Source organism: Hippopotamus amphibius, chromosome 17 (assembly GCF_030028045.1).
Source record: "Hippopotamus amphibius kiboko isolate mHipAmp2 chromosome 17, mHipAmp2.hap2, whole genome shotgun sequence".
NCBI lineage: Eukaryota > Metazoa > Chordata > Mammalia > Artiodactyla > Hippopotamidae > Hippopotamus > Hippopotamus amphibius.
The window spans coordinates 42,589,825-42,617,653 of NC_080202.1; the positions used below are offsets into that span (position 1 = coordinate 42,589,825).

Here is a 27,829-nt window from a genome sequence, read left to right on the forward strand (position 1 = left end):
CCAAATTCTTAACCATTGCATCACCAGGGAAGTCCCTATAAGTTTTTTCTTATTATTTAAATCTCTTTAAAAGATAATTCATCATTTAAACAAAAAACCATAATATAGTGTGCTGTTTATGACATAAGTAAAAGCAAAAGATATGAAAAAAATAGCACAAAGTCCCGGAGGGGAGAAATGGAAGTACACTATTGTAAGGCTCCTATATTACTCAGAAACTGTATATCATTTGAGGATAGACTGTGATAAGTTAAAGATGGACACTATAAACCATAAAGCAGCCACTAAAATAACAAAATCTGAGTTATAACCAATTAGCAAAGGAAATAAAATAAAATAATAAAATGTACTCAATCCAAAAGCAGGAAGAAAAGGGAAAAAGGAATAAGGCATAGATGAGACAAATAGAAAACAAATGGCAAGACAGTAGATTTAAATGTAATCATATCAAAAATTGCAGTAAATGTAAATGATCTAATCACCCTAATTAGAAGAGCTGTCACACTAGATAAAAAAGCAAAAGCCAAATATATATCTTCAATAGGAAAATAACAGGTTAACAGGATAGAAAAAACTATTCTATGCTAATACTAATCAAAAGAAAGCTGGAGTGGGATATATTAGTTTAAGAGAAATCAATGTCAAAGCAAAGAATATTACCAAGGATAGCGAGTGTTATTTCATGATGATAGAAAGGTCAATTAATGAAGAAGACATAATCTAAAAAATTGTCCACCTGATAATGCAGCTTCAAAATTTATGAAGGAAAAGTGAGAGTGGCATGGAGAAACAAAAAAAATCTACAATTATAGTTAGGGAGTTCAATGTTCCTCTCTCACAACTGATAGAACAAGTAGGTAAAATATCAGTAAGGATGAGAAGACTTGAACAACACTATCAACCCACTTGACCTAATTGACATTTATAGAACACTCCACCCAAATCAGCAGTATACATATTTTGTATTAAGTGAACACATAACATTTACCAAAATAGATCATATTCTTGTCTATTCCCAGAATTTATTGGCTATAAAACAAGTCTCAATGAATTTAAAAGGATTTTAGTCATTCAGTATATGTCCCTGACCACAAAGGAATAAAATTAGAAATTAACAAATCCAAAAAATCTCCAAATATTTGGAAACTAAACAACACACTTCTAAGTAACTTTATGGTCAAAGAAGAAATCAAGATGGAAATCAGAAACTATTTTGAACTGATTGAAACTGAAAACATAATATGTCAACATGTGGGATGTTGCTAATGCCAACCTCAGCTTCCTCACCTTCCACCTTCAACTAGAAAAAGGAGAGCGAATTAATCACAGAGTAAGAGAAGAAAGAACACAATAAACATCAAAGTAGAAATGAGTAAAATGGCAAAGAAAAAAATACTACAGATATTAAGAGGATAATAAGAGAATATCACAGGATTCCTTATACCAATAAATTCAAGATGAAATGGACAAATTCTTTGAAAGACATGCACTGCTGAAGTTTCCTCAAAAATAAAGATGTGACTTAAACAGCACTGTTAATGAAATTGGATGTGCAGTTTAAAACCTTCGGACAAAGAAAGCTTCAAGTCCATGTGGCTTAACTGATGAATTCTACCAGACATTTAAGGAATAAAATAATGCCAATTCTACACAACCTCTACCAGAAAGTTGAAGAGAAGAGAATACTTCCCAACTCATTTATAAGGCCAACTTTCACCATATCAAAATTAGACAATGACATTATAAGAACACAAAAGTATACACCAATATCTCTCATGAACACAGAGGTGAACATTCTTAACAAAATTTTAGCATATCAAATCCCATAATATACACAAAGATAATATATCATGACCAAGTGGGGTTTATCTCAAGAATGTAAGGTTGGTTTAATATTTGAAAATCAATTTACCCAAGTTAATACACTAAACAAGAAAAATCACATAATCGTTGCAACAGGTATAGGGAAAATATGACAAAATCTAACATCCATTCCTGATTAAAGCAAAAAACAGCCCTCAGTAGACTGGCAATGGAAGGAGACTACCTCAACTTGATAAATGACTTCTACAGAAAACCTAACATCATATTTAATGGTGAAAGGCAAAGTGCTTTCTCTCCAAGACCAGGACAAAGGCAAGGATGACTGCTCTCATTACTTCGATTTGATATTGCACTGAAGGTTCTAGCCACTGCAACAGGGCAACAAAAAGAAAAGAGATATTCAGAATGGAAAGGAAGAAGTAAAACTATCTTTATTTGCAGATAACATGATTATGTAGAAAACCTGACAGAATCTACAAAAATGCTACTGGAACTTTATCAAGTCTGCAGGGTACAAGATCAACATACAAAAAGATTAATTTGTCTCAACAAACAATCAGAGATTAAAGTTTTAAAATACCACTTATAATAGCACCAAACATACATAATATTTAGGATAAATCTGACAAAAGATGTAAAAGACTTGCACACTGGAAACTGGAAAATAGTGCTGGGGGCAATTAAGGAAGGCCTAATTAAATGGAGATATGATGTATTTATGGACCTGAAGATTCAATATTGTTAAAACGTCAGTTCTCCCCAAATTGATTTATAGACCAAAATTCCAGTAGGCTTTTCTACAGAAATTGAAAAGCTAATTCTAAAATTCATATGGAAATAAAATTTAGAATAATGAAAACAACTTTGAAACAGAACAAACTTGAAGAACTAATACTACCTGATTTCAAGGCTTATGAAGCTACACTTTGAAGACACTGTGATATTAGTGTAAAGATAGACAAAAAGATGAAAGGGACACATAGAAAGATCCGAAGTAGAGCAATGTGGACAACTAACTTTCAGGTTCAAAGGCATTTAAGTATAGAAACGACAGTCTTTTCAACACATGATGGTGGAACAACTGAATATCCACAAGGGGGAAAAAAATGAACTTCAATCCACACCATGTACAGAAATGAACTCAAGATCTAAATGTAAAGCCTAAAACTATAAAATTTCTAGAAGAAAACAGGAGAAAAATTTTATGACTTTGAGTTAGGCAAGATTTCTTAGATATAAGGCCAAATGCATAATCAATAAATGAAAAAAATGGATAAATTAGACATCATCAAAATAGAGAATTTCTGCCCTGCAAAAGACTCTCCTGAGACAAAGAAAAGATGAGTCCCAGAATGGGAGAAAATACCAACTGACATACTGGATAAAGAACTAGTTTCAAGAATATATAAAGACCCCTCAAAACTCCAGAAAAAATATAGACAAAAGATTTAAAGATATACAGATGGAAAATAAGCATATGGGAAAATGTCTGACATGATGAATCATCAGGGATGCAACAGTGAGATACCACTACACACCTATTAAACTGCCTAAAATCAAAAATACTGAGCATAGCAAGAACTGGCCAAAATGTAAAGAAAATGCATACACTCTCATATACTGCTGGTAGAGGTGTAAAATGATCAAACCACTGTGGAAAATAGGTTCCTTTAAAAGTTTCTTTAAAAGCTTAAGCATAGGGCTTCCCAGTGCCACAATGGTTAAGAATCCTGTGCAGGGGACACAGGATACATCCCTGGGCCAGGAAGATCCCACATGCCGCACAGCAACTAAGCCCATGCACTACAACGACTGAGCCTGCATGCCACAACTACTGAAGCCCACGCACCTACAGCCTGGGCTGCACAACAAGAGAAGCCACCGCACTGAGAAGTCCTCGCACTGCAAAGACGAGTAACCCCCATTCACCGCAACTAGGGAAAGCCCATGCACAGGAACAAAGACCCAACACAGCCAAAAAAAAAACAAAACATAAATTAAAGAACAAAACAAACAAACAAAAAGACTTAAGCATACTCCTACCAATGATCCAGCCATTCTACTGGCAGGTATTTACCCTAGAGAAATGGAAGTGTACATCCATACAAAGACTTGTACACAAACATTCATAGCAACTTTATCTGTAACAGGCAAAAACTGAAACAACTCAAATGTCCATCCATGGTGAATAGATAAACAGTGGTATATCCCTATAATGGAATACTATTCAGCAAGAAAAAGAAATGAATATTGACATATGCAACAATAGGGATGAACCTTAAAATAATCATGCTGAGTTAGAAGCCAGTTAGAAAGAGTATACACTGTATGATTCCATTTATATAGAATTCTAGAAAATGCAAACAGAAAGCAGATCAATGGTTGCATGGGGGTTGGGAAGGGCAAGGAATGATGGGAAAGAAGAATTCCAAAGAGATATCAAGCAACATTTTGAGGTGATGAACATTTTGACTTTGGTGATGCCTTCATGGTGTGTGTGTGTGTGTGTGTCTGTGTGTGTGTGTGTGTGTGTCTGTGTGTGTGTCAACACAGATTACTGTATGTCAATTACACCTCAAAGAGCTGTTAAAATATTATATAATAGAGACAATTGGGGAAATCTGCATAGCAACTCTTTATGAGGTCATATTATTGTGTAGGAATTTAATTTCTTCACTACTGTGTATTAACAGTAGTGTAGCTATATAGGGAAATAATTTTGAACACCCAGAGAGGAAGGCATCGAGCTGACAAGAGAGGGATCGAGATTGTGGCAGGTGCTGTGGGACGCTGAGGAAGATGAGGCTAGAGCAGTGACCAACAGATTTGACAGTGTGGTGACGACAGTCACTTGTCCACTGACCTGACAAAGATGGTTGGAACAGACTGCTAAACGTAGGGCCCTTTCCCCATACTAATCTCATGCAATCCCCTCAACTAGTCTTGTCATAACAGGAGGTTTCTATTAGCTTGCCATATTGGAGGGGGCATGGCACAATTTAAGGTGCTGTCAGTTGTGTAATAAATTGTCACGACAGGGCCCTACAAAAATAGTTTTTTAAAATGTAAAAAAATGAAATTTGACCCTTCCCACACACCATATATGAAAATTAACTCCAAATGAATCATAGGCCTAAATGTAACTATACAACTTCTGGAAGAAAACAGGAGAAAATCTTTGTGATTCTGGATTAGACAATGGGTCTCAGACAAAGGTTTCTTAGATAAGACACAAAAAAGCACAAACCGTATAAGAAAAATTGCTAAGGGACTTCCCTGGTGGTGCAGTGGTTAAGACTCTAACCTCCCAATGCAGGGGGCCCGGATTTGATCCCTGATCATGGAACTAGATCCCACATACATGTAGCAACTAAGAGTTCACAGGCCCCAACTAAGAAGCCCGTGACCCACAACTAGGATCCCCCGAGCTGCGACTAAGGAGTCCACCTGCCACCACTAAGACCCAGTAAAACCAAATAAATAAATAAATATTAAAAAAAAAAAGAAAAATTGCTAACTTAGAATTCATCAAAATTGTAAAACTTCTGGTCTTCTGAGACACATTAATACAATGAAGGTAAGTTACAATCTGGGAGAAGAAATTTATTAAACACGTATCTTAAAGGACTTTTTCCATTGCTTTATATATAAAGCACACTTAAAACAATATAAATAGCCAATTAAAAATGGAGTTGAATAGACACTTCACTTAAAAAGATATTTGCACATGAATAGACATTCAACATCATCAGCTATTAGAGAAAAGCAAGTGAAAACCACAATGAGATGCAACTACACACCTCCGAGAAAGGCTAAACTTTGTTTAAAAACAAATACAAGATATATATATATATATATATATACTACCAACTGTAAAATAGTCAGTGGGAAGTTGTTGTATAACAAAGGGAGTCCAACTCGAGGATGGAAGATGCCTTAGAGGACTGGGGCAGGGAGGGTGGGGGGGACTCGAGGGGGGGTGTCAAGGAAGGGAGGGAATATGGGGATATGTGTATAAAAACAGTTGATTGAACCTGGTGTATCCCCCCAAAAAAAATTAAAAAATAAAAATAAATAAATAAAATAAAAAAAAAAAAAAACAAATACAAGGATCAGATGAAGACATGGAGCAGCTGCAACTCTCACAGAGGGCTGGTGGGAAAGCAAAATGGCACAGCCACTTGAGAAAACAGTGTAGCCGTTTCTAAAGAAGTTAAATATGCACTTAGCATGTGATGAAGCAACCCACCCTTAGGGATTTTACACCAAAGAAATGAAAACATGTTCACACACATGAGTGTTTTTAGAGGCTTTGTTCATAACAGCCAAAAAAACGAGAAAAACTCAAATGTTCATGAAATGATGAATGTGTAAACAACCTGTATATCCACACAACTAGACTACTACTCAGCAGTAGAAAGGAATGAACTACTGACAGCTGCAACAACATAGATGACTCTCCAAAGAGACTGGCTACGTGAAAGGAGCCAAAAAGAAAAGGCCACATACCAAATGATTTCATTAATAAGATATTCTGGAAAAGACAAAGCTACATGGACAGAAATCAGACGGGTGGTTGCCAGGGGCTGGTAGTGGGAGGAGGTTGGCTTGACTGCAAAGGGACATGAGGGGTCTTTGGGAGTGCACAAGTTTTCTATATCTCAGATGTGGTGGTGGCTACAGAACTATACGTTTGTCAAAACACATCAAACTGTATATTTAGAAACAGTGAATTTCATTCAATGAAAATTATACGAGGGTGAGTCAAAATTTATCCACACTCCTCCAGTTATGTTAAAACTTCTATAAATTCTACAGCCAGAGTACAGATAATTTTTGACTCACCCTCGTACGTAAAGAAATCTGACTTAAGAAAATAATGAAAAAAAGCCTATAAAAACAATTGAATGAAAATAAATGTAAGAAAACCAACTTACAGTTTCTCCAATTCAAGGTTCATCATCAGGATGCTTTCAACTGTTGTAAGTGACACGTGTGTTCTTCCCATGTCTCTGAAGGAGAAGCCCAAACATGCAATGATATAAACCGAAAGACAAAAATTCTAAACTCAAAAAGATACTTAACATGTGATTCCTTCAATTCTGGCTTCTTATTTGCCATAGCTGATAATTCCAAACAGCTCTTAGGGAAGAAATTTAAGTTTGCATCATCATATTAATGACCTTGGTGCTGAATAGTACAATTTTGTTTTATTATCCTAATTTTTTGTTTTCAATTGCATCTACCTCTTTTGATCACTCTTTTTTTTTTGCTTTCTGGGATAAACAATAGTCCTGCATGCATCTACATGTTCCATATCTATATGTGCTCTTCAACACTGTTCGCTTCCTCTGCTGGCTGTCTGACGCATATATATTCTTTCTTAATCCTTTTCTTTGCCAATAACTCTTCTTTCAATAACCCAGTTAAAATTTAAATTATGGCTTTTTAGCCAAAATACTCAATCTGACGAAAGTAAAAAAGAACAGAAATTACCTCATGAGCCATGAAACTGCAATACTTACAAATATTTTAACGCTGGCAATTTAAAAAGGTAAGAATCTTCAACTGTTGTCAAAGGATTACGATTGAGAATTCTGGAAAATGGGATGGAATTAAAATTATTGGCATTTTCAATTACTTCCATGAAAGTTTGCATTCTTTTTTTTTTTTTTTTTGGTATGGAACTTGAAGGTAAAAAAAAAAATCATTTTCTGTCTTTACCTATGAATCACCCTTAGAATCCGTAAAGCATCCTTGCTTTGGGAACTACCCAGGTCTCTAGATGATAAAGTGGAGAAGAGAAACAGAAAAACACAATAGGAAAAAAGTGGATAGCAAAGAACAAATATGCCAAGGAACTTTTCAGGTCAAAAATCCTAGAAGTGACTATGCTGCTAGGAAGCCCTTGCTCTGTAAGAAATACTATTTCTAGTGTCTTTTATAATTCAAGGTGGTTTTTTTTTTCATATCTAGAAATTTTTTTAAATTTCATGGTTTAAACTACCCAGTTAAAGACAAAAAGAGGACCAATTCCTTCATTCTGAAGCCAAAGAAGACATAAATCCAAAAGGAACTGGTGAAAGCCATACTGCCATCATGGAGTCCCATGTGTATCCTTGTATCAGAGCCTTTGTTCCTGTGTATGTAATCACCTGCTTACTTGTCAGTCTCCTAGGTTATCAGCATCTTGAGAGCAGGGACCACACTTCATTTTCATTGTTATCCCTGTGCCTGACATAGTGCCTATTCTTTACTAGGTATTTAATAAATGGTTGTTGAATAAATAAATAACATTTTGTTTATACATCAATAAATGAACAAATTCATTTTGGGGAACAAATTTTTATTCCAAAATGCTGCAATCGATTTTCTAAGACACATAGGGGGAAAAAAAAAGAACCAAAAGAAACAGGAAGAAAGAAAACAAAATCTGCCTTTAGGCTAATTCTACTCAAGAAATATTAGCATATTTTGGTAGACTATTATAAAGATAATTATCACAACTAATATCTTTTGGGTTGCCAGGCATGTGTGATCAGCATTTCACATTTAATCTTCACAGTAACCTTATGTGATAGATATATTACCCCATTTAACAGTTAAGGAAACTGAGGGACTGAGAAATTATATAACTTGTCCTAAGTCATCAAGCTAAGAAGCAGAGCTGGAATTTGAACTCAGTTCTGACTCTAAAGCCTGTGTTTAACCTGTATTTAAAAAAAGGGGCGAAAAAAAAAAAAGGCAGGGGGATAAAATATCTGTTATTTTAACCTTAATTTTGAGAGCAATAAATACAGAAATACATTTTCAAACTTCATCTGCCCATGTGGGAGAGCATCTATGAGAATTCTATTTTCTCTTTTTATTTCTTTTCCTGAATCATCTCCCATGATAAATATTAATTAGCCTATGCTCACTGAGACTTTAGAGATTTTTTAAAATGTTGCAGGCAAATCAGTAAAAATGATGGAGTAAGGACATCTGAAAATTCATCCCTCCCTAAAAGCAACGACAACAACAAAACTGGCAAAAATAGGTCAGAATCAACTTTTTCTGAACTCGGGCAATTTAACCAATGGGCTTGCAGCAAACGGCAAGGGGGACAACTTATTCAAGGAAAATGAATGAATTTCTATAAGAACAATGAGATCTGTGTTGCTTTAATTTGTCCTTGACCTTTGCTCTCCATGCCAGCGGTAACCTTGAAAAATAGCCCACATCCCTGGTACCAGAGGGGGCAGAATGGACTGGGAGGCCCTTCAAAGCCTCATTCCCAAAGAACTGCCATTGTTTTACATGTCTGGTGGTTCCCTGGAAGACCTCACTTGAAAGCCTTGCCTTTGACCTGACTGAGAGCTGCCTAGAACGAAAAGCCTCTCCTCAGGTGGCAGTTTTGGAACACATTTTCAAGTAAATACTTTAACATGGCAGTTGCATGAGGCAATGGATGACACTTTGGGGCAAAAAACAGCCTAACCAAAACGCTTAAAAAGAAGAGCTGAGGAATGAGATGTCCCCAGAGACTTTGAAATGTCCCCACATATTGCTGGGAAGCTGGACGACCACAAGACAGATTCCTGGGAATCTACGGAAATAACTGCTAGCATTAATAAAGGAGTTCAGCAAGGTTGCAGGATAGAAGATCAATATGCAAAAACGAGCTGTATTTTTATACACCAGCAATGAGGAATCCAAAAATGAAATTAAGAAAACAATTCCATGTGTAACAGCATCAAAAAAATAAAGTACTCAGGAAAACATTTAACCAAATAAGTGCAAGAGTCACACTGAAAAGTACAAAGCTGTTGAAAGAATTGAAGAAGATCTAAATCAATGTAAAGACACACTGTGTTCACGGATCGGAAGAGAATATTATTAAAATTTCACTACTTCCCATTGGCGTATGGTTTCAGTGCAATTCCTATCAAAATCCCAGCTGACTTCTTTCCAGAAATTGCCAAGCGAATTCTAAAATTCATATGGCCGTTCAAGGAAACCGCATAACCCAAACAATGTTGGTAAAGAACAAAGTGGGAGGACTCACACATCCTGCTTTCAAAACTCAGTTCAAAGCTACTGCAGTCAGAGTGTGGTACTGGCATAAGAATAGACATGTAAATCGATGGAACAGAATTGACGGTACAGAAGTCAACCCTCACATTTATAGTCTATTGATTTTCAACAAGGGGGCCAAAACAACTCAATGTGGAAACAACAGTCTTTTCAAATGATGCTGGGACAAGTGTACATCCACACACAAAATAAGCAAGCTGGACTCCTCCACGTCCCACCATATATGAAAATTAACTCCAAATGGATCAAATATCCAAATGTAAGAGCTAAAGCTGTAAAACTCTTAGAAGAAAACACAAGAATAAATCTTTATGACCTTGCATTAGGCAGCAGTTTCTTAGATATGATACCAAAGCACAAACAACCAAAGGAAACATAGATGAAATGGACTTTATAAAAATTAAAAATGCTTCTGCTTCCAAGGACACTATCAAGAAAGTGAAAAAACACATAGAATGGGAGAAAATATTTGCCACTCATATATCTGATAAAGGTCTAGTATTCAGAACAACCAGAAAATATAAAGAACTCTTACAACTCAATAAAAAGATAAGTAATTTTTAAATTGCTCCAGAGAAGATATACAGATGGCCAATAAGCATATGAAAAGATGCTCAATGTCTTAAATCATTACGGAAGTACAAATCAAAGCCACAATGAGATACTATTGATACTTAATACTAACATGGCTATAATCAAACAGACAATAACAAATGCTGGCGAGTATATGGAGAAACTGGAAACCTCATACCTTGCTGGTGGGAATAGTGCAGCCACTGCAAGAAACAGTCTGGCAGGTCCTTGAGAAAGTTCAGCTAACACTTATCCTGTGACCCAGTAATTCCACTCCTAGCTATACACCCAAGAAAGATTTTAAAAACTATGTCCAAACAAACACTTGTGAATGTTCAAAGCAGCATTCTTCATAACAGCCAAAAAGTGGAAACAACACAAATGTCTATGAACTGATGGATGGAAGAATAACCGTGGCATATCTACACAATGGAATATTATTCAGCCTTAAAAAGGAGTGAAGTACTGCTATATGCTACAACATGGATGAACCTTGGAAATAACGCTACGTCAAAGAAGCCAGATACACAAAAAAGCCACATATTTTGTTTGTATGAAGTGTGCAGGATTGGCAAATCTGTAGAAACAGAAAGCAAATTCGTAGTTGCCAGGGCCTGGGAGGAGGGAGAAATGGAGAGTGATAGCTCATGGGTGCAGTATCTCTTTGTGGAACTGATGAAACTGTCTGTCTATTGAATCATTGACTTTAAAATGTCCCATTTCACATTATGTGGATTGTATCTCAAGAAAAAGAAAGTATCTTGTAAAATACAGGACACCAGTTGGCTGCAGACCAAACATGTTGGCAGATGGAGAAAGCAGGAGTGAAGGTTCAGACTGCTCCATGACCAAGGTCAGAGGCGGTCAGTGGTGAGGCTGGGAGCCATGCAGCTTGTTCTTGCCTTGGCAAGTCCCCTATGCTTCCTACTGTAGCCCATTCTTCTAGATTTTCTTAGTACAATTAAACTTGTTTGATTTGTAACACTCAGTTAACAGCCAGTATGATAACGTTAGAAAGAATGTGAGTGTCACATGTCTGGTTAAGCACAGTTCCTCAAACTTTGAGGCTATGAGAAAAAAAATTGGCATTAAATCCTGCCAGATCACTGGTGCGCTCCTGTGCAAGTAAATTCCTTCACCTCTGCATCTTCCTTTGCCCACTTTTCCCCAGTCATCAAGAATGACTATAAAGCAATATGAGTCAAAACAATTTAGCAGTGTGTTCTCCTTCCTCCAAAATTATCGCAGTCCTCTAACCCTTCACTTTTCTTTAGAGGTCCACGGCCTTGGTCCCATAAGCTCAGTGTTTCTTCTCAACCAAGCAGCCCTTCTCTAACAGAGTAACATCCTTGTGTTTATCCCTAATGAAATCAAACTATGGGGCCAAATTATCCTATTTCCTCCTGTCTTTAGTGCCATCTTTTATTCACTAAGTTTGTGCCTGGGCAACGGGGAGAATGAGTGAGAACGGAGTCAACAGCTCAATTTGGGGACCCTACAGCAACTGATTTCCCACAAACCACAGCACAGATGGCTTTAGATTCACAGTGGACACTGCACTAGAGCTTATTTCCATTTTGGTTCAACTTCCTCATTTTACAGATAACAGGTATGCTGACTCCTAGTCCATTGCCTTTTTGATATTCATGAGCTTATCTTTACAGAAGTAAAACGTGGCAACAGTGTTTATCAGCCTCAAAAGACCATCTCAGAGTCAAAGTTTAAAAAATGTTCTTCTCAATGGTTCTTAAAAATATATCTTATTTGAAGAAGAAAATTCAGATGTTTCTGCATGAGCCTTTTGCTGTAGAACAATGGGACAGATTAAAGGAAGCTCACAAAATAAGGGAACACTTCTTCCCTGCTATTTTTTTTTCTCCACATTCTTCTATACAGGTCCAGACAGATGGACTACATTTCCTTTTTATTAACTGAGGAGACACAGAAGAACTGAGGACTGAAGCATGTCATCACTGTCCTGAATGTACGGAAATCCTAAGAGCTTTAACTGAAAAAAATATCCAAAGCAGGCCGTGAAAATAAATTTAAAATAAGACAACTCTAAAATCTCTATGCTAGAATCCCAAGGCAGGGGGCAGGTAGTCAAAGAAATAAGCAGAGTGACCTAGACCCTGTTCCAATATGTGTGAAGTATTTTGGGATGGAGTAACCCTCTTCTGTTATTCATCTACATAGGTCCATGAGAACACGACTCCCCATGAGAGGCTCTGCAATACAGGATGTCCAACTGCATCATGTAAACCCTTTCTCAGGAGGAAATTCCGAAAGAATCTGAAATGGTGAATCTGTATCTTAAGTCAAGTTCTGAGAATAGCCTTGACGTAGAGTCCCTGGCAGTGAGGAACAGAGGAAGATGCAAGGGCTGTGGAATCAGGCAGACCTGGGTCTGAATTCTGGCTGTCACTGTCTGGTACAGTGACTTGAGCAATGAACATCTCTGAGTCTTACTTAGTACCATTTACCTCATAAGGCAATTTGAGGATGAAATGAAAAGAGTGTATGCAAAGCACCTAGCATAGGCTGGGCACAGAGTAGGTGCTCAGAAGTAATGATGTTGGGACTCCCCAGGTGGTGCAGGGGTTGAGAATCTGCCTGCCAGTGCAGGGGAAACCAGTTTGATCTCTGGTCCTGGAATATCCCACATGATGCAGAGCAACTAAGCCCATCCACAAGAACTACTGAGCCTGCACCTAGAGCTCGCAAGCCAGAACTACTAAGCCCATGTCCCACAACTAATGAAGCCCGTGCACCTAGAGCCCGTGCACCACAACAAAGAATAGCCCCTGCCCACCACAACTAGAGAAAGCCCTCGCGCAGCAACAAAGACACAACACAGCCAATACATAAATAAATAAATAAATTTATGAAAAAAACCAAACAGAAGTAATGATGTCATATCTCCACTGGCCACTGGCAGAAATTCTGGGGATGCCCAGAGGTCACACAGCCAGGAGCTCCAGAGCCGTTAAATTCTCACAGGGAAAAAGCTCTCTGCTCTAAAGGGCCTATTCAAGTTAGAAGCCAACTGCAAGATACAATGCAGAAAAAGCCAAGTGGTCATTATTTAGCTCCTATTACAAGGAAATGAAGAGCCGCGTAGACAATTGCTTGCAAAGCTCAGAAGTGGTTCTGCCACTTATCAACAGTGTGAATCTAGCAAGTTATCCAACATCTCTGAGTTTCAGTTTCCTCATCCCCAAAATGGGGATAATAAGCGCTGCTGGGAAAATAGAATTGTGAGGTCATATGTATTCAGCACTTACCACGTACCAAGCACTATGCTAAAAGCCTTAGGCACACTATCTTACCTGTGTAATAAGTACGAGTACTTAGTATACTGCCTGGAACATAATAAGCACCTAAGAAGTGTAGGTATTAAAGAAACGTTACAGGGCACGGGAGAATTACCATGCTTCTGAGAAAAAGAAGATACCTTGTTATACAGGTGGGAAGAACAAGATGTAGTTGGGAGAAGAAAAGTATAGTAGTTGCTGGGTGTGACAGTCTCAACATTTGGAACCCTTACAAATAAAACAGCCACCTTAAATCACCCCAAAGGCCAGACCCAAGTTATTTTCATTTTTAATGTGTATGCCTTTTTGAATCTGAGAAGCTGCCAGGATGCCAGTACATACTAAACAGTGATAACAACACCCTGAACAGTGTAAACTTTTGTGTGCACACAGCTTCTAAAGGAAACCAATGCTGGCTGACTGGGGGAGCATGAGGGCGGCTCTGGGACCCCAGCTCAATTTGCCTTCACAGTGTGGCCACACCTATCTCATTGATATTCTCAACCGAGGGGTAAATAATAGGGATAAGGCTTGGAGTTTCCTCTTAATCTCTCTCAGTGCTCATGTCCTTGGTACAATATCGATGTACCACAGACAAGCCAGCATGTGAATGTGCTCTGTCTGGATGAGTTATATTGCCTTTTTTTTTTTTCTTTTTTTCTTTTTTTTTAATTAATTAATTTTTTTTTGGTGGAGGATGTGGGCAACGATCCCTATATTGCCTTTTGACACTGTAGAGTCCTTCAGTTTCTAAAACTCATGGAGTTTGTGTTGTTAGAACCAATGATGTGACTAAAAAAATGTTTAAAAATAAGCCATCAGTCTGGACCTGTGTAGGTGAATGAAGGAGAAGCACTTTAATCTCAGAAAAGAAAGTATACTTAACATTTAGGATTACCAACCACTGCTGGTTCTCCAAAATACATTTCATTCCTGATTTCATCTGAAAGAGATGTGATTATTACCACCATTCAAAGAGTGGTACCTTATTAATTAATAAGCTCTTGGCTCATCTGTGAGGTAGATTTCAGATTCAAACAGGACTGCCACACTGCTAACTAGTTCCCCCGGTGTTTGTCAATAACCTAGAGGCTTCATTCAAGAAACCTACTGCGTTATAATCACTGGAAACCTGGCGAGGAATCAAGGTTTTGTGAGGCCTACACCTCATCTACTTTGGGAAATCCTATCTAATAAAGAAAGACATGCAAAGTGATGAATATGAAAATCGCTAGGACCCCCTCCCAGGACAGTGAGGAGCCCTGAAGTGGAAGCTTCATTCAATTCATGATAAATCCATCTCAGCTGGGGCCCTTTTCCAAACTTATTTAAGCAGAGGAAAACACTGCTTCAACTTATAAACATCCCAGTAATGTGTCATTATAGGTAATAAAATGACAACGCGAGGGTGGCATCTTCCCTTGGCAGCTTGCCTTTGGAAGAGATGCGATAACGTTCATATCTCAGCATGGCAAATGTTTCCTGAAGCAAATTAGTTTGTCTATTAGAAAGACCTGACCCAAAACAAAGAAAGAGGTCTACCCCCAATACACACTTACTATATTGTGACAATCTTTTGAAAGTAACAGTGAGTGAGTTTTAGGAGTATAGTGTTAATTTCTTTCCAACACCAGATAGCTCTGCTTCTTGCGTTACCTTTTTCTGTCTTTTAAGATGAACACAGACATTCCAAAGGAAGACATTGCTGCCTCTTCCATTAGGAATCTCTTCTAACCCACCACCCATTTTCTACTTTGTTGTCGGTCTTGTTACCCTGCTGCACAGGTGCTAGAATGGCTCTCATATGTTTTCCCATCAACGTCCATCTTCCTCCTTCCAGTTTCCTGGGGACAAAGTCCCTGTCCTAGTCTTGTTTGTGTGCCCAGCACTTAGTACAGTGCTGATACACAGTGGGCATGGCACTTGGTGAATGTTTTTGAATGAATTCATTCATTTTTATCAACTGTGATGCCTTTATTTATTTATTTACTTATTTATTTCCCACTGTTTATTTTCCTGTGTTGCCTACATAACCATAGTGAAACTCCGATTCTTATAAGAGATGCCTGGTCTCATAAAATGTTCAGAAAAGGCGGTGAGTGTAAGACATTGTACTGACGCTACTGAAACCTCCTGGTGGAGGGACCTCAGGAGCCTGCTCTCTGGTGCGCTGGGTGCTCTCTCCCCAAGGTAGGCATCAGCAAACTAATGAGGGGAAGAAGGAGGCCGCCACAGATTGGCATCTGCAGGAACTGTTACTCCAGCTCCAGAGACACCCTCAGCACCTCCATTAACCTAAAATGAACTGTGTGACAGTGGGTTTCTGAACCACAAGACAGGTAAGAGTCTTTTCCAAAGCCAGGTGGAGAGGAGGCTCTTTACCTCTTCTGGCCATTGAACGTACCCACTATGATTTGCTTGTGTCACAGAGAAATCACAGAATTTTTCAGCTGAAGGGGTCTAAAACCCACATTTCTTATTGAAGACTAGTCAGGAAAGAAAGTACTGCATATAGAATCAGGCTACAGCAATGTATTTTCTGTATACTTTTCACACTACAGCTGAACACAAACAACAACTTATTCCATACCTCAAAGCTTCCTATTGGCTACAGATGATTCACTTCAGAGGTACATGCTTTTTGAAAAATAATGTTCTGGGAGGCTGGGGAGAGCCCTGTGGTGGGTGTTCAGGAATTCTTTCTGCTTCACCATTTAAAAGAAGCTAATAATGGTTGAGGAAGCAGCCACACCTTTTGCTCCCTGAAGAATTCTGTGCTAAACTTAGTTCTTTGCAGCTCTGTGTTGCATACACTTCAAGCAGTGTGGAACTCTGCACATGACCAGGAAATCAGTGTAAATTCAAACGTGGCATTTCACGGACCATTCGCATATTGGAGCAGCAGCACTGGGATTCCGTGACAATGCTAATTTGAGTGTTTTCGCTTGGTGCTTTTGATTGCCTGTGCGAAAGATCAGTACTATGGAAAGCAGAGCATTTCATACATATGAGTTAGACAAGTCTCTTGCCCTCTTTGTACCTTCGTTTCCTCATTCGAAAAAAACCAAATGGATCTGAAGACATACTTTCCAGAATTCCTACTGGGCTTACACCCAGCTAACCAATAACTGTATGATGTTCTCACACAGAAATTTTTATATGTATTCATCTTCTACTTTACTTACAACTTATGTAAAAACTGCATTCCATGCCAGGCCTGAAACGTTCCAAAGCTCAGTTCTGTGAGTAGATTGCAACCTAGATTTCTACAAAGAAAAGACAAGCAGCAGAAGAAGAAAAATATACATTCTTTCAGAATTTATCCTTTGGTAATAATTCTAATTTCTATGTGAGGAAACATAACATCACTACTCCCTCCATACACTTAAAGAAATCTCACTGTGGAAGATATCATGCTTTATCCTTTCATGATTATATATGTGGTGCACTAGATACAAAACAGTAAATGCTCAGTAAATACTGCGTGATGTGATCTTTATTTCTCTAGAAAAGCAGCACTATTGACGTCTTGGGCTGGATAATTCTTTGTTGTGGGGGGCTCTCCTGTACACTGTTGGATGTTTCGCAGCATCTCTGGCCTCTGTCCACTAGGTGGCAGCAGCATATAGAGGCCTGACAGGCAAAACCACCTCCAGACATTGCCAAATGTCACCTGCATGCAAAATCACCCTGCTTGAGAACCACTGCTCTGTAACGATTCACTCTGATCTGTGTAATACTTCTCACACTAATCTTTGCTAGGGACAAAAAGGATTTGCTACATAATTTTAGTAGTAATTGTAATCGTATTTCAAAATGAGTAACTAATTTTATAAAAACTTGTGGTATAAAACTTCCAAATATAATGAAGTTACATTTGTTACTTACATAAACTGCAAAAAAGGTAGCGGTTCAAATGTACGTCTTTCAATAGACTGTATTTTATTGCAGGATAAATCTCTAGGAAAAGGAAAAGGAATATATTGCCTCAATTAGCTACTAGGTATCTAATTAGTAGCAATCACTAGTAGAGGTTAGAATGATAATAATAAATAAGTAGCTCTGGTCTAAACTCCAAATCTTGAGGAATGTTATTTGAACCTTCCAGAGCCCCTAACCCTGCCTTCACCTCTCTTAAGAGTCTCACCCTCATGACCTTCATAAATTAAATATACAAGTTTAGGTCTAGATAGACTTTGGAGGTAATCTTTCCTGAGAGCAGAAGAATTGATTAGATTCCACCTTTTGTGGTCTCATCATAGTCTAGATTATGAGCTCAAAGTTTTTATCTCCAACTATCATTATAATTTCTAATCGTAAAGTGAATATTCTTATATTTCCACACTTCCCACTTAGTTCTATTTTTCTAGGCCACTTCAGTACCAGAAGAAATAAAAGATATCCTTTCATTCAACTTGAAAGGAAGTTACTCCTCTCATCAATATGCAACTTTAATTCCGTATCATACCTTCTATCATATTGACTTTTATTTGAAAATATCCACTCTTGACTATAGCTATCTTACTGCCATTGATTCCAGCTTAGTCTCTCATTTCACCTGGATGGGTAGAACTGTCTTCTGACTGCTGTTGCCACCTCCACTCTCTCCCTTTCTAAGCCACCCTCCACACAATCTACCAATTAACTCTCCAAAGGTGATTCCAAACACCAGCATCACTTGTGAACTTACCGAGGACACAAATACTCAGCCCTACTCTGGACCGACTGAATCAGTAACTATGGGGGTGGAGCTTGTGTTTTAACAAGTCCTCCAAGTGACTGTTTCAGAGCACTGCTGTGGTAACATGGTGGCTTGGCATCTTAGCCTCGGCTTGGCCTGCAAAGCCCTAGATAATCTGGCTCTAATCTCCTGCTCTCCCTGCTTGTACTCTACAGGTTCTCAAAGCGTTCTTCCTGTGTTTTGCCTTTCTCCCACCTTCCTTTTGCAAGCTTATTCTTCCTCAGATGTCTGTCTGATGATACCCAACGGCCCTTCCAGGTCCCATCTAAACAGCGTTGTGCTGGTAACATCTTCCCTGATCCAATTTGAAGTCTTTCTTTCCCTCTTCTGTGCCGCAACACCAACTTACAGCTCTCATTGCCCATATCCATTTCTTTTCTAAAATGTAGCTCCTTTTGTATCCCATTTATCCCATTTCCTCTGAGCATAAGCTCCTTGGAAGTATGGACTAGGTCTTGCTCATGCACATTGTCTATCATGGTTAAAGCCAATGCATGGACATAAAGCAAACTCAAATATTTATAAAATCAACAAATATCTGAGGAGGGAACAGAAGGAGGAAAATGTTTGAAAAGAAACGCAGTTTTATTACTTCATGGTTCCCTCTTCTGTGTCTCTACAGCACTTTGTCATTATGGTTTGAGCTTATGTGTTTCTTTTCCGTGTGGGATCAGGAGTTGCTAAAAGGAATCCTGTCTTACCCATCTTTGTGTTCACAACACTTGGCATAGTACATATTCGCATATTCTTTTTAAGCTTTTTTATTGATTGGCATTGCTTTTTAAAGAATGAGAATACCTATGCTAACATGAAATAATCAGCTTATAAAGTATTTTATAGTAGAAGGAATGACGGGCCTAATCCACTGAGCAGTTATCTTGTTTTTCTCCAAACTGTGTTTGTAAGGTTTGCAGCCCAGATAGCAGAGAAGGAGGCTAATACAAAAGTGGTTGTGGGACGTCCTGGGTGGCCACAGTGCTTAAGAATCTGCCTGCCAATGCAGGGCACACAGGTTTGATCCCTGGTCTGGGAAGACCCCACATGCCATGGAGCAACTAAGCCCGTGTGACACAACTACTAAGCCTGCACTCTAGGGGCAGTGGCTTCAGTAGTCGCAGCATGTGGGCTCAGTAGTTACAGCATATGTGCTGTAAAGCCTGCAGGACACAACTACAGAGCCCACATGCCACAACTACTGAAGCCCACATGCCTATAGCAAGTGCTCTGCAACAACAGAAGCCACCGCAATGAAAAGCCCCCACTCACCACAACTAGAGAAAGCCCTAGAGCAGCAACGAAGACCCAATGCTGCCAGTAAATAAGTAAGTAAGTAAATAAATAAATAAATAAATAAATACATCTATCTAAACAAAAGTGGTTGCCCCTTAAGGCTTTGAAAGTTTGATAATTAAAATAACTATTTTTAAAAGGTGGCATGTGAGGCTCTTTATACTCACTTCCCTAAGCCTTTTAAATTTGCAAGAAGAATCTGTTTCCCTAGAGGATCATTACTTGGCTTGAAAAGGATTAATGACATACACAGCTTTGGATGCCATGAACAAAGGACAAAAACTGAGCTTTTATAGCAATGGACACAGTATCTACTTATCCCTAAAAAAAAGAACTACTATGCAAGCATTTCTTCCTTGATAAAGAAGCTGGAGAGCGAATTCCCTGGAGGCCCAGTGGACTCAGCCCTTCTACTTCTGGGGGCCTAGGTCAAATTCCTGCTTGGGGGAACTAAGATCCTGAAAGCTGTGGAGCGCAACCTAAAAAACCAAACCAAAACAAACGAAGAAACAAAAAAACAGGAACAAAAGAAGAGGCTGGAGAGATTTTTGTTAGGTACATTTCTGATATGCTTGTTTAGTGTCAACATTTCTAAATATACCACTTAACCATCATCTTAAACATTTTTAATATTGGTATAATGATTCCTGCATCACAATTCTTAACAATAGTCTGTTTATTTTAGTAACAATGTATTCTGGACAATACTGTTTATATAATTCATCTGCTTATTTCACATTGAAATATTAATTTAATTTCGATTAAATGATGAAAATTATGAGTTAATGGCATTCATATGAACGTTAGTGTTCTATATTTTCTTGTCCTGTAGGTGACAATTTGAGGTTAACTTTTTTTTTTTTTAATTGGCCGCACTGGGGCTTTGTTGCTACATGTGGGCTTTCTCTAGTTGTGGCGAGCGGGGGCTACTGTTCATTGTGGTGCACAGGCTTCTCATTCAGGTGGCTTCTCTTGTTTTGGAGTACGGGCTCCAGGCACGGAGGCTTCAGTACTTGCGGCACACAGGCTCAGTAGTTGTGGCAACGGGCTGAGTTGATCCGTGGTATGTGAGATCTTCCTGGACCAGGGAATGAACCCATGACCCGTTCATGGCAGGCGGATTCTTAACCATTGTGTCACTAGGGAAGTCCTGAGGTTAATTTTAATTCCTTTCATTTTACTCAGGAACTTTTTCAAACCTATTCTGTAAAGGGCAGATAGTAAATATTTTAGGTTTTGCTGGCCACATACAGTCTCTGTCGCATATTTTTCTTTCTTTTTTTTTTCTTTGACAGTCCTTTAAAAACCATTTTTAACTTATACGCTGTATAGAAACAGACTGTGGGCCAGATTTGATTGTAGGTCATACACAAAATATAAACAGAGAGTATATGAACACATACAGTAAGGTTCATAGGGGAGTCTATTATTGCTCAAACCTCATCACCACTTTTCCTCTACAAATAAAGGTTTTTTTTTTTAATGTATATCTTGTCTACATAATTAAAAAATTGAAAAAGAATAGGAGGTATTTAATGCTAGAGATGGGCTGGGGTCCTACACAGACTTACAGAATTGCAGGATTTTATTGCTGGAAGAAAATTGAAGAGATTATCTAACCTGAATCCCTTAAGTACTTTATAGATAATCCACTTTATAGATAAGAACTCATAAACAAATATGATTAATTAACTTACAAATACCGGAGGGATAGCAAGCCTTTAAAGGAGTCCTTATGTAATTCAGTCAAATGATTGTCACTGAGGATCCTGAAAAATGAAAAGGTTATTTCTGGATCAAAATGCAAAAGAAGTACAACTATTTACTACATAGGACTAACTCCTATATGTGGAGGAAAGCTGGGTAATGGTGCCACCCAAACATCCTATTTCTTATTTAATTTAGGGATGGTGATTTCTGCTCTGTTTTCATTTAAACCTTTCTTCTCACGTCCTCCTTTGTGTCCACCTCTCTCTCTCTCTCTCCCCCTCTCTCTCTCTCTCTTTCTCACACACACACACACACACCCCATCCATTCTTCCACCAAATCATATAATTAATGCCTACTCTCTAGATCACCAAGTCTCTGTTAGAACCCAGCTCTGGGTTTTAACCCAGTGTTGCAGAGCTGTCCTTCCCTCCCATCTTTCCCCAAACCTTATCGGGAAGTCCCATACACAACTCTGTCAACGCTGCAAATGAAGCCATCTGATTCTTCCCCCATTAAAAAGTTTTTGAAAGCTAAAATGTCTATAAAGATACATAATGTAATTGTTCAGGTTAATAATTATAAAACAAATCCCCAGGTAACACCATTCATGTCAAGAAAGAATCCTGCCAACATCCCAGAAGCCCCCCGTGTACCCCTTTCCAATCACAACCCTCTCTGACTTTCTAGGGGGAACCACTATCCTGACTTTCATAAGAATTTCCTTGCTTTTTAAGTGTAGTTTTGTCTTTTCTGTATCAGCCATAAACAACACACTTTACTCTTGCTGCTTCTTCAACTTTAGCTAAGTGGAATCCTACTACATGTATTATTTCCTACATTGCTTCTTTCACTCAACATTATTTTGTAAAATAATGTTATTTTTGCCTGTAGCATGTAGTGTTGCATGTCCAAGTATATGAGGCTTCTGGGTATGTGAAAGTGGCTAATGTGACAGAGTTGAATTTTTAATTTAATTCATTTCAATTATTTTAAAATTGAAATTTAAAAAACCGACAATGTAATTACTGCAAAATGTTTATGTTTGCAACAATTTGTGTATGTGATACTACTTTTTCAACTATAAATTTTATGAAATCTAAATACACCTCAAGCATTTGTGATAAAACTTTGCAACTAAATTGTAATTACAAAGAATTAGCGTGGAAAAAAATGTAGAGTCTCTCATTAACATTTTTTTAATTCTAACTTTTTTTCTCTACATTTTTAAAAAATATTTATTTATTTAGGCTGTGCTGGGTCTTTATTGCAGCATGCAAGATCTTTTTGCAGCGGCATGTGAGCTTCTTAGTTACGACACGCACTTTGTTGAAAAAATGTAGAGTATCTTACTAATAATGTATACAATGATTACATATTAAAATGATATTTTGGATATAAGGGTTAAGTAAAAGTTATTTATTTTTTCTGTTTCTTTTTACTTTTATTTTAAAGTGGCTAGCAGAAAATTTAAGATTACCTGTGTGGTCTGCATTATGTTTCTGATGAAGTGTATGCCTTCTAACTCTATCACTATACCACACTTTATTTTTTCATTCAACTCTTGGTGCACACTGAGACTTTTCTAGTTTTTAGTTATTAAAAACAATACTGCTTTGAACATGCTTGTGTTTGTGTCCTGATACATATTTGCCTGAGTTTCTCTAGGATGTAACAGGGATATAAAATTGTTTTCCTAAGGTGTGCTGTTTCAAGTTGGCAGATTGAAACATGTCTAGTCTCCACCCATTCAACTTCCACCAAAATCTCCAGGAATGCTAGAAAAGATATAACTTAAAAATTACCACCTTAGCTCAATGCATGGGAACAGCTCCACAAATGCTCCCCTACCAGAAATGTCCTGGAACTGCCTACAGGGTGAACCATTGTAACCGTGTGGTAGGAGCAGCCTACAGCACACATCAACCCCACATCTTTCCTCCTTGATCCAGGTGGCAAAAGTGTCCTCTTCCAGGTAGCAGCAATTGCTGTCAGGAAGGAGGCAAGGTCCCAGGACCCTGGAAGAAAGCTTTGCACTCCCTGACTAGCCACCAGAAGGCACCTTCCACCTCTGCCTTATTCTCAGGGGAACCCATTGGGAGTAACAAGCCCCAGCAGCTCATTTCACTTCTCCCCTAAAGCTGGGAAACAAAAGCAGTAGCATCTCAACTACAAAGATGAACTGCACTCAGGAATGACCAAACAATGTGAGAGAGCCAACCCCATCAAGCACAGAAAACAAAAGCAAACATAAGAGCTCATAGCCACTCCCTCTTGCAAGAGCACCAGAATTACAACTAAATGCTGACCAATCATCAACAGAAAGACACTGGAACTCACCAAAAAAGACACCCCACATCCAGAGACAAAGGAGAAGCTGCAATGAGACAGTAGGAGGGGGCGCAATCGCCTTGAAATCAAATCCCACAAATGCTGGGTGGGTGTCCCACAAACTGGAGGACAGTTATACTGCACAAGTCCACCCACGAAAGTGAGGGTTCTGAGCCCCATGTCAGGCTTCCCCACATGGGAGTCCAGCAACGGGAGGAGGAACCCCATACAACCAGACTTTGAAAGCCAGCGGGATTTGATTGCAGGACCTCCACAGGACTGGGGAAAACAGAGATGCCACTCTTGGAGGACACACAAGAAAGTGTGCTCACCAGGACCTAGGGGGAAGGGGTAGTGACCCCATAGGAGATTGAACCAGACCTACCTGCTGGTGTTCGAGGGTTGCCTGCAGAGGTGGGGGGTAGCTGTGGCTCACCAAGGAGACAGGGGCACTGGCAGCAGGGGTTCTGGGAAGTGCTCATTGGCATGAACCCTCCCAGAGTCCACCATTAGCCCCACCAAAGAGCCTGTAAGCTCCAGTGCTAAGTAGCCTCAGGCCAAACAACCAACAAGGTGTGAACACAGCCACACCCATTAGCAGACAAGCAGATTAAAGTTTTACTGAGCTCTGCCCACCAAATCAGATTGAAGTCTTACTGAGCTCTGCCCACCTAGCCCTATCCACCATCAGTCCCTCCCATCAGGAAGCACCCACAAGCCTCCTAGATAGCTTCCTTCACAAGAGGGCAGACAGCAGTATCAAGCAGTATCAGCAGTATTTTGTCTTGTGGAACTGAAAACCACAGGCACAGAAAGAGAGAGAAAATGAAAAAGCAGAGGACTTTGTACCAGATGAAGGGACAGGATAAAAACCCAGGAAAACAACTAAATGAAGAGGAGATAGGCACCCTTACAGAAAAAGATTCAGAATAATGATGGTGAAGATGATTCAGGACTTTGAAAAAAAACTGGATGCAAAGATCGAAAAGTTTACCAAAGACCTAGAAGAATTAAAGAACAAACAGACACATGCAACACAATAACTGAAATGAAAAATACACTAGAAGGAACCAACAGCAGATTAACTGAGGCAGAACGGCAAATAAGTGACCTGCAAGACAGAATGGTAAAAATCACTGTTGCGGAAAAGAATAAGGAAAAAGGAATGAAAAGAGCTGAAGACAGCCTAAGAGACCTCTGGGACAATGTTAAACGCACCAACATTCTCATTGTAGGGGTCCCAGGAGGAGAAGAGAGAGAGAAAGGACCCGAGAAAATACTGGAAGAGATTCCAGTTGAAAACTTCCCTAACAGCTACCCAAGTCCAGGAAGCGCAGAGAGTCCCAAGCAGGATAAATCCAAGGAGAAACATGCCGAGACATACAGAAGTCAAACTGACAAACAGTAAAGACAGAGAAATGTTATTAAAAGCAACAAGGGAAAAACAACAAATAACATACAAGGGAACTCCCATAAGGTTAACAGCTGATTTCTCAGCAGAAACTCTGCAAGTCAGAAGGGAGTGGCATGATATATTTCAAGTGATGAAAGAGAAGAACCTACAACCAAGAATACTCTACCCAGCAAGGATCTCCATCGAATTCAGATTCGATGGAGAAATCAAAAGCTTTACAGACAAGCAACAGCTAAGAGAATTCAGCACCACCAAACCAGCCCGACAACAAATGCTAAAGGAAGTTCTGTAAGTGGGAAACATAAGAGAAGAAAAGGACCTACAAAAACACAAACAAAGCAATTAAGAAAATGGTAATAGGAACATACATCTCAACAATTACCTTGAATGTAAATGGACTAAATGCACCAACCAAAAGACACAGGCTAGCTGAATGGATACAAAAACAAGATCCGTATATATGCTGTCTACAAGAGACCCACTTCAGACCTAGGGACGCATACAGACTGAAAGTGAGGGGATGGAAAAAGATATTCCATGCAAATGAAAATCAAAAGAAAGCTGGAGTAGCAAGAGTCACATCAGAGAAAATAGACTTTAAAATAAAAAATGTTACAAGAGACAAGAAAGGACATTACATAAAGATCAAGGGATCCATCCAAGCAGAGGAGATAACAATTATAAATATATATGCACTCAATATAGGAGCACCTCAATCCATAAGGCAAATGCTAACAACTATGAAAGAGGAAATGCAAGGCAGAAATAGAGACACAGGTGTAGAGAACAAACACATGGACACCAAGTGGGGAAAGCGGGGAGGGTTGGGGGGGGGGGGAATGAATTGGGAGATTGGGATACCAAATTGTACACTCTAAATATAGGCTGTTTATTGTCTGTTAACTGTACCTCAATAAAAGTTCTTAAAAAAAAAAAGAGCTTATAGCCAATGAATCAGAGTTAACAAAGCACAAGAGGACCTTAGCATAGCATAATTATTACCCTCAGACAGAGGGAAGCACATAGCATATCCATGAAAAAGAATCAACTCAAGAATATACGAATCAAAAGTGTTAGCAGTCATAAAAACTCAGTATATGAGCAGCAGAAATGACAGTTAAAGAGTCAATTAGAAAACTCAGAGATCCAGCCAATGACCTGTCCAGAGTGCAGAATGAAGGGCTCCGGGATGACTCACAGTCAGGCCTGACACCTGGGTCTGCCCGAGGACTGTAAGGTCTGCTCTCACAATAAAGACTAGGAGCATGCTGGGGGGAGGATGGGGTGCTACTTTGCACCTGTTTCTTATACCTAATGAGCAGGAAGGCACATAACCAGCACCCCAAGAGTGGAGTGACGGTTCGGTAGAGAGCCAGCACAGGAGAAACTCTGTAAGATGTCAAAGAATCCCCTTCCTTGCACGTACTATTAACGGTGGTGCGTCCTTCAGGAGCCTTGGGGATCTGAGCACATGCTGTGTTGCCCTGTGAAACTATTTCCATTGAGTCCTGCATTTAAAACATTCTGGTTTTCACTCAGGATCTCTTGCTCACATATTTATATTAATTCCATCTCATAGCTTAATTCCATCTCATAAATTAATTCTTTACTAATAGCTTATGAGAGTTAAAATATTACTACCTGAAAACTCTGCAACTCTCAGCTATTAAAGTGGTTCCTATTATAGAGAATACAATCACACACATGTTTAAAAGATCACTAAAACAAAAACACAAAAGACTTTAATTCCCACAAAGAACACTTGGAGCCCTGACAACGCTTCAAGGACCCTGACCTGCATTTGAAATTCACCACGTTAGAAGGAGCAGCAGTGATGGTCAGAATCCATGTTAGGGGGGATGGTCAACAGCTGGTGCTAAGATGGATTGTCTTCTCACCTCTGTTAAGTGGTGGCTTCATATCACCATGGAAATGATCCAAAAACACAAAACCAATCAATGTGTCCAACAATGTTTACACTAACCCTTCTCATAATTTCAAAAGTTGGAAAAAACTCTCCCTCCCCATGTCATGTAACAAAATTGTATGTGTATGCCATGAATGACACACAAAGGTCACAGGAAATGAAGATATATGAAAAAACTCAAGAGAAAAGAGAAACTCATATATGCTAATTATAACTTTGAACGCTGACAAGGATTCAGCAAGGACGGCGAAGAGATGGGGCTGATCTCTCTGACTGGCTGAGGCCCACATCACCCTGGTTAGAGTCTGAATATCATGTGGGACAGGGAGTAAACAAAGACTATACATTTTCAATTAATGCGGTTTCTTTCGGTGAAGTTGTCTGCATGACAGGACAGTAAAACAGTTTTAAATAACAATAACAAATTCAACCTAGCAGTAAAGTGGAAACTGAGAATGAGTCAGTCACAAAAAATTTCCAAAAAAGGAGCTTCAAATACGCAATAACTGAATAACTGAACTCAAATACACTGCTGTGTAGAACTCCAAATATTCATTATGACTAAAGCAAAAATTTTAAGACTATGGGGAATCAGAGTTAAAGCCAGATCTAAAACTTTCTCAACCATGCA

The 27,829-nt window shown here is 38.8% G+C and overlaps 1 protein-coding gene across 1 annotated transcript in view; it reads right to left on the reverse strand.

Moving 5' to 3' along the window:
- LOC130839591 (leucine-rich repeat-containing protein 37B-like) overlaps positions 1 to 27,829 on the reverse strand; it is a 66,143-nt gene that overhangs the window by 14,982 nt on the left and 23,332 nt on the right. The window contains exons 5-9 of the mRNA XM_057713830.1: positions 21,516 to 21,587; positions 17,676 to 17,747; positions 16,973 to 17,053; positions 7,350 to 7,421; positions 6,762 to 6,836 (exon numbers count right to left, since the gene is read on the reverse strand). Of these exons, the coding sequence (XP_057569813.1) occupies positions 6,762 to 6,836; positions 7,350 to 7,421; positions 16,973 to 17,053; positions 17,676 to 17,747; positions 21,516 to 21,587 (372 nt within the window). The remainder of the gene's footprint in view (positions 1 to 6,761; positions 6,837 to 7,349; positions 7,422 to 16,972; positions 17,054 to 17,675; positions 17,748 to 21,515; positions 21,588 to 27,829) is intronic.